The sequence below is a fragment of the Lucilia cuprina genome, chromosome 3 (genome assembly GCF_022045245.1).
Source record: "Lucilia cuprina isolate Lc7/37 chromosome 3, ASM2204524v1, whole genome shotgun sequence".
NCBI lineage: Eukaryota > Metazoa > Arthropoda > Insecta > Diptera > Calliphoridae > Lucilia > Lucilia cuprina.
The window spans coordinates 8,948,087-8,966,918 of record NC_060951.1 but is presented as its reverse complement, the minus strand read 5'-3'; the positions used below and the strand labels follow the sequence as shown (position 1 = coordinate 8,966,918).

At 30.5% G+C, this 18,832-nt stretch overlaps 1 protein-coding gene across 3 annotated transcripts in view; it reads right to left on the bottom strand.

Annotated features, from left to right (window-relative positions):
* Nucleotides 1–5,053: 5,053 nt before the first annotated feature.
* LOC111686119 (ras GTPase-activating protein raskol) overlaps nt 5,054–18,832 on the bottom strand; it is a 63,199-nt gene continuing 49,420 nt past the window's right edge. Inside the window, exons 2-7 of one of the 3 annotated variants that reach the window (XM_023448422.2) lie at nt 13,913–14,033; nt 9,465–9,592; nt 8,211–9,398; nt 5,866–8,148; nt 5,461–5,797; nt 5,054–5,397 (exon numbers count right to left, since the gene is read on the bottom strand). In XM_023448422.2, the coding sequence (XP_023304190.2) occupies nt 5,172–5,397; nt 5,461–5,797; nt 5,866–8,148; nt 8,211–9,398; nt 9,465–9,592; nt 13,913–14,033 (4,283 nt within the window). In that variant the 3' untranslated portion in view covers nt 5,054–5,171. The remainder of the gene's footprint in view (nt 5,398–5,460; nt 5,798–5,865; nt 8,149–8,210; nt 9,399–9,464; nt 9,593–13,912; nt 14,034–18,832) is intronic. The other 2 variants (XM_023448423.2, XM_023448424.2) reach the window with 2 other exon arrangements.

Below are 18,832 nucleotides of genomic sequence, written 5' to 3'. Positions count from 1 at the left end.
GTCTAGTCTATAGTCTAGTCTATAGTCTAGTCTATAGTCTAGTCTATAGTCTAGTCTATATTCTAGTCTATAGTCCAGTCTATAGTCTAGTCTATAGTCTAGTCTATAATCAAGTCGATAGTCTAGTCTATAGACTAGTCTATAGTCTAGTCTATAGTCCAGTCTATAGTCTAGTTTGTAGCCAAGTCTATAGTTCAGTCTATAGTCTAGTTTGTAGTCAAATCTATAGTCTATCCTATAGTCTAGTCTATAGTCGAGTCTATAGTCTAGTCTAGTGTATAGTCGAGTCTTTAGTCTAGTCTAATCCATAGAAGTCGTGTTCTCTTCCGCTGACACTGTCAGGTCAGAACTGAGCATATTAGTCGAAATCAATGATCTATTGATTGATTAAAGCCGAATGTATAAATATGTTAAACAATGAACGTTATCTATATTCCTAATATCATAGAAATGTTTTTGAGTTCGGTTGCAATAAAAAATCTAGCAATATTTTAACGGATATACAATTTGGTATGGCAACACTACTAATAAGAAAAATGTGTCTTTGCTAGATGGTGGTTGTCAACAATTTGAAAGTAAAGACAGCAACCAAAAATACAGGTATTTAATGATGTGTTTACACTTGGAGAAAACGTTTTGTTCATTTAATAGTTTATTAGAGTAGAGTTCAGTTTTAAAGGAATTTGACGCTAAATTCTTTTTAAATAAAACTCCATTTCTAAACATTTTATTAATTATATTTATTTTTTGTGTTCATTGTTTATATAATTTATTATTTTATTGTTTGTTTTCTTTAATTCTTTATTTTAGTATAAAGTTAAAAATGTTTATATTTTCAGTTATTACTAGAACGAGTGGTGAAGTAATTGGGCACGTTATATGGGTTGATTTGTTAGGGGGAAGATGGGTTATATAAAGGATGGATATATGTATGTATATGGACTATATATATTTTAATAGACTTGTTACTTATTGCAGAAATATAATAGATTTTTTTTCGTTAAATGTTATTTATTGTTATGTTACTTTTTGCAAGAATATTTTAAATTTTATTGTAAGGAATTTGGAGTTTTATAAAAATTACTTTAGTTATTTCACATTTCTTAAAAACTTTTATAACATTTGTTAAAGTTTCCCTTTTTACAATATAGTCACTGCAAAGAATTATATCTTGTTAATTCCCCTGACCGTGATATTGTGCTGAAATGGGTACAGTTGCCTTTATGACATCAGTATAGACATAATGATTCAAATGGATATTACCTATATACCTTTTAAACTCCCGGACCAACGTAGTGATTCACATTCGACTATCTTGTCCGTAGTCTAGTCTAAAGCTTAGCCTATAGTGTATTCTATAGTTTAGTCTATAGTCTAGTTTATAGTCTAGCCTATAGTCTATTTTATAGTTTAGTCTATAGTCTAGTATAGTCTATGGTCTAGTCTATAGTCTACTCTATAGTCTAGTTTATAACCTAGTATATAGTCTAGTATATAGTTTAGCCTATAGCCTAGACTATAGTCTAGTCTATAGTCCATAGACTATTCTATAGTGTAGTCTATATTCTAGACTATAGTCCATAGTCTATTCTATAGTGAAGTCTGTAGTCTAGTCATTAGTCTAGTCATTAGTCTAGTCTATATTCTAGTCAATAGTCTAATTTATAAAGTATAACCTAGTTTATAGTCTAGTCTAGTATATGGTCTAGTCCATAGTATAGTCTAATATATAGTTTAGACATCTAGTCTATAGTCTAGTCTATAGTCTTGTCTATAGTCTAGTCTATATTGTAGTCTATAGTCTAGTCTATAGTTTAGTCTATAGTCTAGTCTATAGTCCTGTCTAAAGTCTAGTCTATAGTCTGGTCTATAGCCTGGTCTATAGTCTAGTCTATAGTCCTGTCTAAAGTCTTATATTTTATAGTCTTATCTATAGTCTAGTTTATAGTCGTGTCTTTAGTATAGTCTATAGTCTTGTCTATAGTCTAATCTTCAGGCTAGTCTAGTCTACAGTCTTGTTTATATAGTTTATATTGTAGTCTCTAATCAAGTCTATAGTCTAGTCTATAGTCTAGTTGATAGTCTAGTTGATAGTCTAGTCTATAGTCTAGTCTATAGTCTAGTCTATAGTCTTGTCTATAGTCTAGTCTATAGTCTAGTCCATAGTCTATTCTATAGTGTAGTCTGTAGTCTAGTCATTAGTCTAGTCTATATTCTAGTCAATAGTCTACACTATAGTCTAATTTATAAAGTATAATCTAGTTTATAGTCTAGTCTATATTATAGTCTTATATATAGTTTAGTAGTCTAGAATATAGTCTAGTCTATAGTCTTGTCTATAGTCTAGTCTATAGTCTAGTCTATAGTTTAGTCTATAGTCTAGTCTATAGTCTAGTCTATAGTCTAGTCTATGGTCTGGTTTTAGTCTGGTCTATAGTTTGGTCTATAGTCTAGTCTATAGTGTAGTCTATATTCTAGTCTATAGTCTAGTCTATAGTCTAGTCTATAGTCTAGTCTATAGTCTAGTCTATAGTCTAGTCTATAGTCTAGTCTATAGTCTAGTCTATAGTCTAGTCTATAGTCTAGTCTATAGTCTAGTTTATAGTCTAGTCTATAGTCTAGTCTATGGTCTAGTTTATAGTCTAGTCTATAGTTTAGTCTATATTCTAGTCTATAGTCTAGTCTACTGTCAATAATCAAGTTTATAGTCGAGCCTATAGTCTAGTCTATAGTCTAGTCTATTGTCTAGTCTATAGTCTAGTTTATAGTCTAGTATTTAGTCTAGTCTATAGTTTGGTTTATAGTCTGGTATAGTCTATAGTCTTGTTTATATAGTTTATATTGTGTTCTAAAATCTAGTCAAGTCTAGAGTCTAGTCTATAGATTAGTCTATAGATTAGTATATAGTCTAGTCTATAGTCTAGTCTAGAGTCTAGTCTATAGATTAGTTTATAGTCTAGATAATAGTCTAGTCTATTGTCTAGTTCATAGTCTGGTCTATATTCTTGTCTATAGTCTTGTCTATAGTCTAGTCTATAGTCTAGTCTGTAGTCTAGTCTATAGTCTAGTCTATTGTCTAGTCCATAGTCTAGTCTACATTCTTGTCTATAGTCTAGTCTATAGTTTAGTCTATAGTTTAGTCTATAGTTTAGTCTATAGTTTAGTCTGTAGTCTAGTCTATAGTCTAGTCTATAGTCTTGTCTACAGTCTAGTCTATTGTCCAGTCTATATTCTATAGTCTAGTATATAGTTTAGTCTACAGTCTAGTCTGTACTCTAGTCTAATTAATAGTCTAGTCTAGACTTTAGTCCGTTGTGTAGTCTCTAGTCTAGACTATAGTTTAGTCTACAGTCTATTCTATATTTCCGTCTATAATCTAGTTTATAGTCTAGTCTAAAGTAGTCTACAATCTAGTCTATAATCTTATCAATAGTCAAGTCTAAAGTAGTCTACAGTCTTGTCTATAACATAGTCCATATTCTAGCCTACAGTCTAGTCTGTAGGCAGTCTAATGCATAATCTAGTCTGTATTTTAGTATATAGTATAGCCCATAATCTAGTCTATTGTCTAGACAACATCCTTATCTACTAAATAACCTATAGTTTAGGTTATAGTCTTTTCCATAGTAAAGTCTGTAGCTGAGTGCATAGTCTAGTCTATAGTTAAGTACATATTCTAGTCTATTGTCTAGTCTACATATTAGTCTATAGTTAAGCCTATAGTCTAATATATAGTTTAGTATATAGTCTAGTCTATAGTTAGGCTTTTGTCTCGTCAAGACTATATCAATAGTTTTGTATATAGTAGTCTAATCCATAGTCTAGTATATATTTTGGTATATAGTCTAATCTATAAATTAAATACTAGCCTTCAGTCTAGTATTTAGTTTAACGCATTACCTTATAAATGAACGGTTAAGGTTTTGTTTCAAAAGGATATTTCGTTATACATAGATTTCTGGTTTGATATTGCAACGATCACTAATACGATTGAACCCCTGGGGGGTGCAATTACCTTCTATATCCAAAAAACACATAACTTTGTCGAAAATTGTGTTAAATAACAAATGCTTTTTATCTTGGCAAATGTATTAAGATTTTCCTTGAATTTGTATTAGTTTTTTTTTTATTGTTTTTTTTTAAATTAATAAATTTAAACTGCATTTTCTGTTTATAGTTTTTAAATATTTGTGTTTCTTTTATTGTATAGATAATATTGATGCTGTTTTTGTTGTTTTTATTTTTATTTTTTTTTTTGGTTATTGCTTAAATTATTAATTGTGTTTATAATTAAATTTTAATATTTTGTTTTTATGATTACTTTCGTTTACTTTAAATATTAAAAGCGATTTTAAAAGCATTTATAAATTTGTTGTTTTGTTTAAAAGCTTTAGATGTTTATTTTGTTTAATAATAATATTTATTGTTTATTTTGTTGTTGTAATTAAATTATTGTGTTTTTTTTTTAAATTAAAACGTTAATTAACATATACACATTTAAGCAAATTTAGTTAAAAAGATTTTGATTTGAAGACAAAAATCTTTTTTTTGCAAAAAAAACTTTTAATTTAAAAAGTTAAAATGTAGATTTGTATATAAAAAAACATAAACTTTGGTTTAATGTTATAAACTTTTCTTTTTATACAATAATAAAAAAAATATTTTAAAAGCATTAAAATTTTATAAAATTAATGTTGAATTTTATAATTTTTGCAGATTTTTATATTAAATTTTTATTTTAATTTTATATATAAAATTTGTAAAACTTAAATTAATAAATATATTTATAATTTAATAATAATAATAAGAAATTCTTAAATTGTTGTTGTGTTAATACTTAAATAATAAACAATTAAAAGGGAAAATTGTTAAAAATTGTTAAAATAAAAACATAAAACTTTTTAAATTTAAAAAATTAGCAAAATATTTAAAAAAAGTTTTAAAAAATGTTTGTGTAATTTTTTTGTTTTTAACACTCTTTAAGAGGTTATGTTTATCATAATAATAATAAAAATAATAATAATAAAAATACTTGTTTAAACTTAACAGTTAAATTATTTAAAAAAAAACTTAAGCAAAAAGTTTTTTTATTTGTTTTATTAACAGATTTTTTGTTGTGTTATTAGAAGAAGAAAAAAAAAGACGATTTAAAAGTTTCCTTTTTTTTGTATTTATTGCTGCGTTTGTTGATTCTGTTGCTGATGCTGGGTCTCGTAACGTTGTCTTAAAGCGGTTAAAGCACTTAATAATCTACTATTGGCTGCATCTAAAGCTGCTATCTGTTGTCCCTGTTCCTCGATCACCTTTTGCTTGTGCGACAAAGCCAAAGACATTTTCAATTGTTCACGTCTTAGCTCCTCTTCCATGGTTATCAATCTGTCAAATATAAAATTTCTGCTTTTTTAACAAAATTCAATTTTCTTTTAATTTTGTTGAGAAAAGCAAATAAAATTAACTCACCGATCTATAATACTCCTCATGGTGGATTCTGATTGTAGACTTAAATTATTGGCGGTCAAGGAGCCGGTTGTACCATTGGGTCCCTGTTGAAAACCATTGCAACGTTGTAAAGCGAAAAGTTCATCACTGGAATCTCTTAGCTCGGCCTCGTCACGATCTAAAGTGTGTCGTAAAGTGTCAAGAGTTTCTTGCAGTAATTGTATTTCGCCATTTTGATCAAAACTGCTGAGAGCAGTGGAATTGGTAACATGCTGGAAGCCACCACCATTTGAGGTGTTATTCATATGAGTGCGTGGCTGACGGCGACGTTTATTGCCTTCATGTGGGGGGCAGTGACCTGTAAGACGGGAAAAAATACACAAATTAGAAATTTCAAGATAAATAACAGTTCCATTTCCTCTGTACCTTCTGTATCTGTTGAACTATCCGATAAAGTTCTAGCTGAATCCAAACTCAATCTGCGCTGATAACGGCCATTTCCTGCCATCATCAAAGACACAGGATTATTGCCATACTGCTGCTGCTGTTGTTGTTGTTGGCCAGAACGTGAGGGATTATTATATATTGCCACAGTGCCAGGATGTATACCATTACTACCCGCTGACGAAGCTGAAGAAGACGTCAAATAACTACCATTATTAAGAGGAGCATAGATATCCTCTCGTTTAAATTGAGGATTAGTGCGTGGCATACGTTGCTGCTGCTGTTGTTGTTGTTGTGCGGAATTATTAAAACCCGGCATATTCGAGCTAGAGGCTGATGAAGTACTGCCACCACTTAAAGTGCGTTGAGCATCCAAGTGGCCATGAGAGGGTGATTTCAAAAGCTTATTAACTGGGGCATAATTGTGATAATTATCATTGGAAAGTCTTTCCTCACTAGAGGAGGGCGTTAGCGGAGCAGCATTATTTAAGAGAGCAGCTCGTGCAGCCACCATGCCACCGCCATTTGAGTTCTTAGAAGATCTATTATTGCCCGCACCGCCAAACAGCTGTTGATGAGCTGTCAAACCGCCATTATTAAACGAACGTTGCTGTTGGTTGTGATGGTGGTGATGATGATGATGATGATGCTGGTTTGCCTGTGAGGAGGGTGTGGAGGTGTTTTGCAATTGATAGCTGGGATTTTTAAAAGCCAAAGGAGCTGCAGACGATTTCGGTTGCTGCTGCTGCTGCTGTTGAGACTCTAAAGCGCTTTGAGTATTTATGCTTTGGTAACCAGAACTAGAACCATGACTGGTTTTGCCGGACAATTGTTCCTTATTTTTAAGATTGCCCGCCGGCTGCACCTCACCCACCACTGCATGCTCAGCGGCATATTTTAAGAGATCATCTAAATCCTCCAGATTCATGGGCATATTCGAATTGGGGTTAGTGTCACGGGGTCTTTGGTAATTGGGCATTTTGTGTGACAAAGGAGAGCTGGAATGATCGGGTATGCCCAGATTTAATTTACTAGGAGTACGATCACTCAATGTTAAACTCAAGGTGGAATTGTTTAACAAACGTTGCTGCTGTTGCTGCTGCTGTTTCTGTTGTTGGGCATTTAACATGCTTACCGTAGTGCCCACGACACCCTGGTTGTTTTGGTTCTTTAGCAAAGGAGTGGGTGATTTGCGCACAAAAGCACTATTGGTGTCAAGGCCAGAAATTTGTATGAAATCTCCGGTGGACTCATCATAATTATTATTATTGCCTCTGGGCAAAGTGGTGGCTCTTATTTGTCCTCCTCCGGTGGAGGAACTAACCTCACTGTCATTGCCATTGTGGCTAACGGTGGAGAGATTGCCATTTGAACTGGCCGCTGTATAATACAAACGTTCCATGGTATTTGAAGCGCTGGCATTGGGTGCGGGTGGACAATGATGTGTCACACCGGCCGGCATCATCAACTGTGAAGAGCTAGCTATAGAACTTTGGCTTTGGGCATGCTGCATACCTCCTGTATAGGATAAGGCCGCAATGGAACTTTGTGAATTCGATTGCCTTTTATCCATATTTGTAAGACTTTGTTGTTGCTGCTGCTGCTGTTGTTGCTGTTGCAATAGACCATTTACTGTGGGATCGTTATAACGGAAAATATTCTTTTCCAAAGAGCTAGGAGTCAAGACTCCGCGCATTATACCTCTTTCCGCTGGTACCGGTTTTGTGACTACCGCATGTTGCGGCTGAGCCAATTGGGCTTGTTGCTGCTGCACTACACCTCCGGCCGTAGAGCCACCCGCTGAACTACAAGAAGTCATCATTTCATCGGGATTACGATTCTCTTGATTTTCACTTGTCGACGAGGTGGACATCATCATATTGTGGTTGGGTAAATGTTGCATATAATTGTTACTTTCTTTGGCTTTGGTAATTTCATCTAAAATATGTTGTAAAGGATCTAGATCTTGTTGTCTAGCCTCCGGTAATTTGGTAACACTCTCACTGAGTAGCATGTGTAAAATAGACAATTGTTTGCCTTGATCTATATAGCCAGCCCAGTCGAGAATAGATTCAGGGTTAGTATGTTCCGGTCGGGTGGAAATATTTTGTAAGAATTCCTTCATTTTGGGAGCCTCTTGTTCTAGGAAATCATTAAGAAATTCCATAAAATTCTCCTTACCCTGAAAGCGGGTGAAATTGGCCAAGGTTTGTAAGGTTTTGGCTACCAGGGTTAAATTGCGGGTAGCGCGGGAAGAAGGAAGTTCTAGAAATTAAACAAATAGATTATTAACCATTACATTGTCACCAAATAAACAAACTACTTACCATTGGTTATATTAAAAAGACTGGGTGACAATATGGCCGGACACAGGAAACGCAAAAATATTGAAGCCGATATTAAGTTATCCGCCATATCTTGACGTCCCAGCTGCTCTAGCCTCTCACGGAAGGTGGCAAAGCAATTGCGCAGTTGTGGTGGAAAATGCTTGCTCGACTCGTAGATACACTGCCAAGCATTGCGTACGGCTGCTCTTAAAGAGGCCTGTTGTCGTGTTAGCGAACCAGTCGCTTTGGTAGGATCCACCTCACAATCACGATCCGATTGTATGATCTCATTAATGGGCCCTGCCAAAGTATCCTGCAAATACTGCTCCCCGGTCAACTTTAAAAATGCCTCCATACTCTTAGTGGCCAACGAATTGCCGCGGAAGGTCAAACGCTGATCGCCCACTCTCAACAAATCCAAGGCCACCACATCGGTGAGGAAAGCTCCTGCCAAACCTTGAGCATGCATTAGCAAAACCAAAGATTGGCCTATATCCTCTTTGGCCTTTACGCCAATAACCGGTTCCAAGGTTTCGCACACTTTCTTATAGTTTTCCTTGAGATAAGCCAGAAAATCGGCATAAACATTGATTGGCAAAATGTCAATACTCTGGAAGCGACACTTAATGCGCAACGTGGGTATAACCTCTTTGCCATTACGATTAAGACTATCATTCTTCTCGCTGAGTATTGGATACCAATCTTCGGAAAACAAACGTGTGGTTACCTCGTGTATGGGTATCTTCACAGAACCCACAAACATATGTTTGTCGCGTTTCTTTTTCTTCTCCACTTCACGGAAAACATTGACGGTAATGACATTTATGTCGGGTATATCGGGAAAATCGAAATATTCACCCCAAAAGAGTAAATCGGTTTGTAGTTTAACACTAGTACGCCCGTAAAGGGTCTTATCGAGATGTAATTCGCAAAAGTATTTTTTCTTTGGTGGTAGATTTTTGGCCTCGTATATCCACATTTTCAGAGAGTTATCTGTGTGGCGGGTGTGTTCAGCATTCGGTGCTATTGACTTGCGCAACGAATATATCCAGAGATCACGTTCCTGACGTGAGCCACAGGAATAATAACGTTCGCCGCGTGGTCCACCGCGTACCTGAAAACAATAGCGGCGTCCTAAAACGGATTGATGTACGGGTGCCACACCCACAGCACCGGTGCAAGAAAGATCTGTAAAAATAACCAAGATAAGAATGAAGTCGTGTACAATTTGTTGTATGTGAATAGGAAACTTACCGATGGTTGACATTACAGCGTGACTGGAAAGTAAACTTTCATGAGAACGAGAGCCTCGTAAACCGCCTGAACCTCGTTTAGTGCGTTCAAGTTTGGTCACAGATTTTGTACGTTTTAAAGGATTCGATCTGTAAAAAGGAAGACAATGATTAATAAGGATCTAAATTTCAATAAGTAGAAGAGTTTAGAACTAAGTTAATAAAATGTTTCCTAATTACTTATTAACTGTGTTTAACTGAGTGCTATTGACCAAATTAACCTGTCATTTTTTCTTTATTATAATATCAATGAATCAAAAGTTTTAATTCAAAAATTTCTTTAATTTTAAGGGTTTTGGCGATATAAAGGACCTTGGCAATTTAAAGGAAAGCAATGAATCAATAAATTACTCCCCGATTTGTGTAATTTCAAGCTGTGACCAATTGTTGTTGGTTTGTATTTGAAACAATTAAATCAATATTTTAGTCATTCTGTAATACATACAACAGGGTGTTTACAAAAAAATAACAATAAAAAACAACATTATAGTCAACCTGTCTTAAAACACTGGTTAAAATTTGGTCATAAACACCCTGTAAACAATACAGCAGGACTTTAAGCTAAACTACAATGAAAGCTACAAACCACTGGCATCAAAATTATGTTAAACATTTTGTTGAAAATCATAACGCTTAATTACTGTCAACATTTACGCTAGAAAGAAATGAGACAATTCACTGCCAAAACTTCTCCCAAGTCTAAATTACAAAAACCCAGCCTATAAAAACATTTTCTTAATGAAAATTCCTGCCAAAATTATTTTTTCATTTTTCATCCAACTTTTTTTTTGCCAAAATAACTTATAAAACCAATCAAATTTCTATTATCAAGTCTATAAACTTGTCTTCATTAAATTTATATCATTTCTAAACTATTTTTAAATTTTTTTGTACAAAACCTCTTTTCCTGCGGTTAACACACCCTCAGAAATTTTTTTGTAGATAACTTAATTTATTTTACAGGCATTTGGCCAATAAGTCAATCGAACACCGGAAAATGAGTTTTAAGAAGGAAGTGTTAATAATATATCTTTGGCACATTCATATATATGTATATGTATGTTATTGATTTGTTTTTGCTTTAACATTGTTAAACTTAAAAACAAAAACAAATATTGAAAACTGGCACACAAATGACATTTATAAAAAATTGATTTGGCTTCTTTTTTTATAAGGTTTTGATTTAGTTTTGGATTTTGCCAAAGCTTTTAGTGTGTTAATGCCCTTTTGTTGTGGAAAATTGTTTAGGATAATTTTTTTTTGTGCTACCAAATGACCTCATGAACTTTTAAAGTGATTAATGGGGAATAGAGAAAAATAAGGACAAAATTAGATGACAACTAAAAAAGGACTTAATATTATAGAAATTTGAGATTAGAAGAATTCAATACTAAAAAATAAAATATTAAAAGTCGAAAAGTCGAAAAATTTTTCATAAAAGTCGAAAAGTCGACTTTTCATAAAATGCAAAAAGTCGAAAAGTCGACTTCTCGTTTCAACTTAAGAACCAAAGAATAAACAAGAAGTGAAACGCTGTCATTTTTTTACAACAATAACATTACGCTCTTCTCACAGACGAGTGCTGTGTAAATCCAACACATACGTAAAAATTGTATTCTCTCTCCCAAAACTTCTGAACTTTTTCGCGAAAATTTGAGGATAATAGCACTTTGAAATGTTGTTGATCACTTAACATTATATTTTATATTTTTTTTTGCACAATTTAAACACATTTAATAGCCCGAAAATAATATATTTTTTACAAACGAAAAAAAAAAAATTTTTTGTTTTTTGACATTGAATTTTTGTTGTTTGAAATTAAAACTAAAAAAACAATGTTGTAAATTTTCGTATGGTAAACGAAAAAGATATTTCAAATAAATCATTTATTTTTCAATATTATAGATTAAAAAACAAATAGACGTGTTTATAAAATGTTTATAGATAAAATATGTGCAAAATATCTTAAGAAACCTTTCAAAGTATAAAATGAAATGTAATAATTTTTTTTCAATATTTTTCAATACTATTTTTTGCAACTATGCTGACTTGAGAATTCTACTAATACATTCTTAGAGTTAGGTACCGGATGACAGTAGACTTAGGTACTTTTGACAACAGTTTCATTTCTTATTTATTCTTTGTTAAGAACCCTATAAATAAGTGACTAAGAAGTAATAAAAAATTCTAAACTAAAACCTTTTATGAGTAAAAAACTGTCAGTTGCCTTGTTAAAATACAAAACCTAGACCCTTAGAGACACATTTTGCAAAAAGGCTATAGGGCAACACATCAATTCGTTAAGGCCAAATGTATATTTATTCATTTTTTTATTTTGTTATAAATTTTATTATTTAATTTAAACTTAACATTTGTCATGGCACAGTGCCGAACATCTAGCATTATGCCTGCTGTTTGTTTGTCTGTCTGTCGTTTTGTTTTTCTTCACCACTGCTATTGTGTTTAACCATTTGACAGATGACGTCTACAATTTTATTGTAAACTATTATGTACTCTTATTACAAGAGACTGCTGCTGTTACATTTTGTATTTTAGTGCTAACTACTGTTTTGCAAACTTGGATCGGTTAAGTAATTCTCTATAATATTTGTTAAGGCCTATCCTAGATGGTAGAAATCGTTTGCTTGTTATTTGATGTCTATTTATTTGTAGACTAAAGTTAAAGTTACCATGAAAATTACTGGTAAAAAATGCACATTTTCATGCAGTTTTTCTTTGTAGGTTCGGTTAATAAAGGGTGAGTTTTTGATTAATAGTTTAACTATCAACTAAAGTGTTTAGTTAAAACTTGCGTTTTTTTAAACAAGTTTAAGGAAGGAAGTAAACAACACGATTTGTGCGCTACAAGGAGTTATAGGCTTTTGCCAAAAAAGTTGCAACAAGGGCACTTCACACGATCACACTCACGTAAAGTCTAATGAAAAATTAAAATGAAATCCCATCCGTATAACAAAAAACAGAATAAATGCCTTATGATTTATATTTTTGTATTTACACGATTGATATAAAACAATAACAAAGTATGATGGAAACAGCTGTTTTACTTTTTGTATGTGTTTACATAAAAATACATCCCTGATCTAATGCGAACTGCTTGTTTTTTGAATCACTTCAAAAAATGAACAGAGCCATACGACTGTCAAATTTTCCATCCGTATTCCCTCTTAATGTGTGATGGTTTCATTACATATTGCGTTTAAACGATCCCAACCGTAATCTTCTACACAAAATTTTGACAGATCATATTACGTGTGTTGTGTACTTTCTATGTTTAAGTAAACTTTTTAACAATTTAAGTTCAGTATGCTTAATGTAAAGTTTAACTAATCTCTGTTTAAAACCGTATGCCAAAGATTACGTTAATTTTATTTTTATTACAACAAGAATTTACAGGTTTTTTTTGGGGGGAAAATCGTGTTTTTTATTATTTTTTGCAACTTGCTGGTAATTTTATTATGGCTTAAAGCCAGTGAACCAACAAATCAAGTTAACAAATGCCTTATCTAGCTATCTTTCCTAACTATATAATAATAACAGCCAGAATACTAGGTAACAATTGTCCGTCTCTGTATTACTCTGTGTTTTTGAGTGTGTGTGTGTGTGTGGTTAAAACTCTAGTTGAACACACAACAGCTGTTGTGTTTTGCGGTTAAGTCTTTGAATTTACATTTTGGGGTAAAAAAAAACAAAAAAACAACAGCAAAAGAATTGTATGGAAAACTTCAAAACACTATAAATTGATGCAGGCAGCTTTGAGGCATACACTACTCGGAGGTTCACTAAGTTTTGATGGAGTGCACAAGTGCAGCAATGATGATGGTTTGATTTACTATGACAAGAGTTGGTGGCTGGCTGGCTGGTTTTTACTAAAGGGTTTCTTTTTGTCTATAGGAGATGTATTGACTTTTAGTTAGTTTTCAGGGAGTGCTTTAATAAGGTGAGTTTTTTCGGGTGTTATTTAAAACGTTTGCCTTTGCTAGACTTTTATTAACTGAATTTTTTCTATTTCAGGGGTGTGTTGTTGTGTGCAAAAACGTTATTTAGAGGTAATATGTTTAATATGCATGCTATTAAGTTTTTTTTTGGATAAACCAAAAATTAATCAATTAAATTTTTATTAAAAAATAGGTAGGGAAGACAAGAGGACACAAAAAAAGAGTTGAAAATAAGAAAAACTAGGTTAATGTTATCAGAAAGAAAAGTCTTTAAAAAATCATATTTGAACTATTTTTGTTTATAGTTTACATGACGTAAAAAATGTAAATTTTAGTTTTTGCTGTTACGAATAGAGTTTCAAAAGGAAATTGTAAATATTTTCAATATTTTCTATTATCTAGACCTCATCAAAGTTATTAAATCTTTTTAAATCTCATTAAAAAAAAAACTTACCTTTTTGAAAAGAAATTTGTAAATCTGGATGTTGTATTGTTTTCCTGTTGATTTTGTTTTTGACCCAATATGGGTGTCGCTGGTGCTGAGCCACGCCTGCATGCTTTTTCATATGAAGTATCTGGAAAAAGAAATAAAAAAAAAGATTAGAAACATATTTAAAGAAATTTGCAATAAATCAAATTTTTTGGCAGATATCTTAATAAATTGTTTAAAATACCAAATAATGTTTAAACAAATTTATTTTGTTTTCCCTTTTTAAGCTTTTTGAAATTTCTTTACCCACATTTTTTTCTTCCAAATTAATATTATCTCTTTTTTCTTTAACATATTTAATTTAAATGTTAAATGTGTAATTTTTTTTCTAAGGTGGGAAGAGTATTTGTTTTGTTGTGTTTTAAACATAGATGAGTTGTTAAAGATAAAAATGATTTAATTAACAAACTATTTTTTTCTTTTTAAAAATTTTTTTGCTAAAAATTTGATTTAAGCTTTGTTGTTGTCTTTGTTTTGTATTAAATAATCTTTTATACAACATTTATACATTATAATTTGTTATTACAACATGTTGTTGAACAAGCAATTTGTTGTTATTAATAAAGCGTTTAATTGCCATTTGTGGTCAACGTTTGAAGTTGAAAGTAAAACAAAAAATAGTAAAAATAAAGGTATTATAAGTTAATCATGTCAAACGTAACATATCTAGTTCAGTTTTAGTTCAGTTCTAGTTCAGTTCTAGTTTAGTTTTAGTTTAGTTCTAGTTCAGTTCTAGTTCAGTTCTAGTTCAGTTCTAGTTCAGTTCTAGTTCAGTTCTAGTTCAGTTCTAGTTCAGTTCTAGTTCAGTTCTAGTTCAGTTCAGTTCTAGTTCAGTTCTAGTTCAGTTCTAGTTCAGTTCTAGTTCAGTTCTAGTTCAGTTCTAGTTTACATCTAGTTTACTTCTAGTTTAGTTCTAGTTAAGTTATAGTTCACTTCTTGTTCAGTTAAAATTCAGTTCTAGTTAAGTTCTAGTTCAGTTCTAATTCAGTTCTAATTCAGTTCTATTTCAGTTCTAGTTCAGTTCTAGTTTAGTTCTAGTTTAGTTCTAGTTTAGTTCTAGTTTAGTTCTAGTTTAGTTCTAGTTTAGTTCTAGTTTAGTTCTAGTTTAGTTCTAGTTTAGTTCTAGTTTAGTTCTAGTTTAGTTCTAGTTTAGTTCTAGTTAAGTTCTAGTTCAGTTCTAGTTCAGTTCTAGTTCACTTCTTGTTCAGTTCCAGTTCAGTTCTAGTTAAGTTCTAGTTTAGTTCTATTTCAGTTCTAGTTCAGTTCTAATTCAGTTCTATTTCAGTTCAAGTTCAGTTCTAGTTTAGTTCTAGTTTAGTTCTAGTTTAGTTCTAGTTTAGTTCTAGTTTAGTTCAGTTCTAGTTTAGTTCTAGTTTAGTTCTAGTTTAGTTCAGTTCTAGTTCAGTACTATTTTAATTCTAGTTCAATTCTAGTTCAGTTCTAGTTCATTTCCAGTTTAATTCTAGTTCAGTTCTAATCCAGTTCTTCTTTTACTAACAATAGTGAACATCTCATTTCCTCCACCTTCTACTAACCGATGGCCAAACCACCAATAATAACCTTCTATAAATTATATGTTATTTGAAATGTTAAAACATATAGAATAACTTAACTAACAGCTTTTCAATCTAAGACAGTGATGGGCATTCAATTAAATGTGGTCTTTGTTTAACGTAAAGTAATTTTTAACAAACAATGTATTAAGTAAAACATAAATTATACATAAAAGTTTTTGTTCTTTAGACACTTGTGTTAAAGATTTATTACATTTGACCCTCACTGCCTTAATATGTAGTTTTATTATAACATTTTATTGTAACTGTGTGTTAAACTCAACCATGTTACCACTGGAGTGTAATAGATTATAATGTTGAACATATTTCAACTAACACTTCAAAAGACAGTTTCAATTCTAAAAGAATAATAATAATAGTAGTTTCAGCACAAAACTAACACTTTTCACATTGAAACGAAGATAATATAAGAAGTAAACAAAAAACTAAAATATAATGAACAATAATTACAAGCGGCAGATGAAATAACACAAAAAGACCATAGAATTTGTTAGAAAAACACACAAGACCAAATAGAGTATTTAAAACTAAAGTAATAAAACATTTTCAAACTAAGCTAAAGTAATATTTTTATAAAGAAAAAATTAAAAAAAACATTGTTAACATGTTAAATTTAGCTTATAAACTCCATTTGACATTACATTAAACCCAAGAGTTTTGCAGTCATGTTTACAATTTAAATGCAAACTTTATTGATTATTAAATTGTTAAAAATAAATAATAATAAAAAATTTATTAACATATTGCAAACTTGTTTTCAATGTTCAACAGTGTTTATTTTAAAAACAAAACTTTATTTATGTTTGAATTAAATGAATTTGATAAATTTATTGCAAGTTGACGATTAATAAATAATTTATAAAGTTTATAAATAAATATTAACAAGAATTAATTCATATGAAAAATCATGTCAATTATTTAATTTTTATTGCAAACAATATTCTCAAAGAATTTTACAATTTATATTGCTTATTGCCTATTGTTTACACATTGTTTACATGATGACAACTATGAAAAATTTAAAATATTTTGATTTTTATTAACAATTTTATAATTATTTGATCATATATTTGATATTTCTTACATTTTACGCATTTTTTACATAATGTCAACAATGTAAATAATGTAATTTTTTATAACAAACAATATTCTAAAAGAATTTTTCATGGATCTTAAGTATTTCCTCTTATTTACCTATTGTTTACATAATGTCAACAATGTAAATTATGTAATTTTTTATAAAAAAACAAGATTCCAATAAAATTTTTCATGTATCTCAAGTATTTCCTATTATTTACCTATTGTTTACATAATGTCAACAATGTAATATAAGTAATTTTTCATAACAAACAAGATACCAAAAGAATTTTTCATGTGTCTTAAGTATTTCCTATTATTTACCTATTGTTTACATAATGTCAACAATGTAAATTATGTAATTTTTTATAACAAACAAGATTCCAAAAGAATTTTTCATGTATCTCAAGTATTTCCTCTTATTTACCTATTGTTTACATTATGTCAACAATGTAAATTATGTAATTTTTTATAACAAACAAGATTTCAAAACAATTTTTCATCTATCTCTAGTATTTCTTATTATTTACCTCTTGTTTACATAATGTCAACAATGTAAATCGTGTAATTTTTATAACAAACACGATTCTAGAAGAAATTTTCATGTATCTCAAGTATTTTCTCTTATTTACCTATTGTTTACATAATGTCAACAATGTAAATTATGTAATTTTTTATAACAAACAAGATTCTAAAAGAATTTTTCACGTATCTCAAGTATTTCCTATTATTTACCTATTGTTTACATAATGTCAACAATGTAAATAATGTAATTTTTATAACAACCAAGATTCTAAAAGAATTTTTCATGTATTTTAAGTATTTTCTCTTAGTTACCTATTGTTTACATAATGTCAACAATGTTAATTATGTAATTTTTTATAACAAACAAGATTCCAAAAGAATTTTTCATGTATCTCAAGTATTTCCTATTATTTACCTATTGTTTACATAATGTCAACAATGTAAATAATGTAATTTTTATAACAACCAAGATTCTAAAAGAATTTTTCATGTATTTTAAGTATTTCCTCTTATTTACCTATTGTTTACATAATGTCAACAATGTAAATTATGTAATTTTTTATAGCAAACAAGATTTCAAAAGAATTGTTCATGTATCTCAAGTATTTCCTATTATTTACCTATTGTTTACATAATGTCAACAATGTAAATTATGTAATTTTTTATTATAAACTAGATTCCAAATGATTTTTTCATTAATCTCAAGTTATTCCTCTTATTTACCTATTGTTTACATAATGTCAACAATGTAAAATTTATTCAATTTTCCATATTTTGCTTTCAACTTTCATCATGTTGTTTCTTTCTTAGACGTCAACAAACATCAATCAATTTCTTTTTACTTTTAGCATTCGTTTCAAAATAAGTTGAATTTCTTAAGAAATGTAAATCTATTTTCTATAATTCGCTTTAAAATCCTTAAAAAGTCTCAACAAATAAAAACGTTTTTGGAATAATTAATTTAATTAACACAAACAATTAGTTTGTTTTTCTATAAAAAATTAATATGCCAAAGGGGTCACACAAATGTGAATGTGGACTTTCTTCAAAATTGAAATTATAACAAAATGTTCAATTCCAAAAAAAAAAAAAATCAAAATTGAAAATATATGTATTGATAAAATTTGTTCTTAAGATATTGAATGTTGGTTGTGGCAACGAAAAATCGTATAATTTTGTTGAAGTTTTTCTCCTGATCATTAATTTTATTTTTATAGTTATAAATTTTGCATGTGGCGGCTTTTGGTGGCTCCAGCAAAGTTTTCAATGTTTAAGTAAAAACTGCAGCAGTATAATGTTTACCCTCTCCACTTCTTCTTGTTCATTAAAATATCTACAAATAACAAAAACAATAATGATAATGTGAGTTCAACACGCAACATTTGTAATGTTGGTGCTGGGAATTGAAAAACTAGCTCCCATAGACACACAGTTTTTAAGAATTACTAAGGGGTTAAGTTTACATAGAAAGCGTTAGGCGACTGAAAACTATTTATAAATTTACTTAAATTCTAGTTCGGTTATTATAGTTCGGTTTAGTTATTGTTCAGTTTTAGTTCCGTTCTAGTTCAGTTCTATTTCAGTTCTAGTTCAGTTCTATTTCAGATCTACTTCAGTTCTAGTTCAGTTCTAGTTCAGTTCTAGTTCAGTTCTAGTTCAGTTCTAGTTCAGTTCTAGTTCAGTTCTAGTTCAGTTCTAGTTCAGTTCT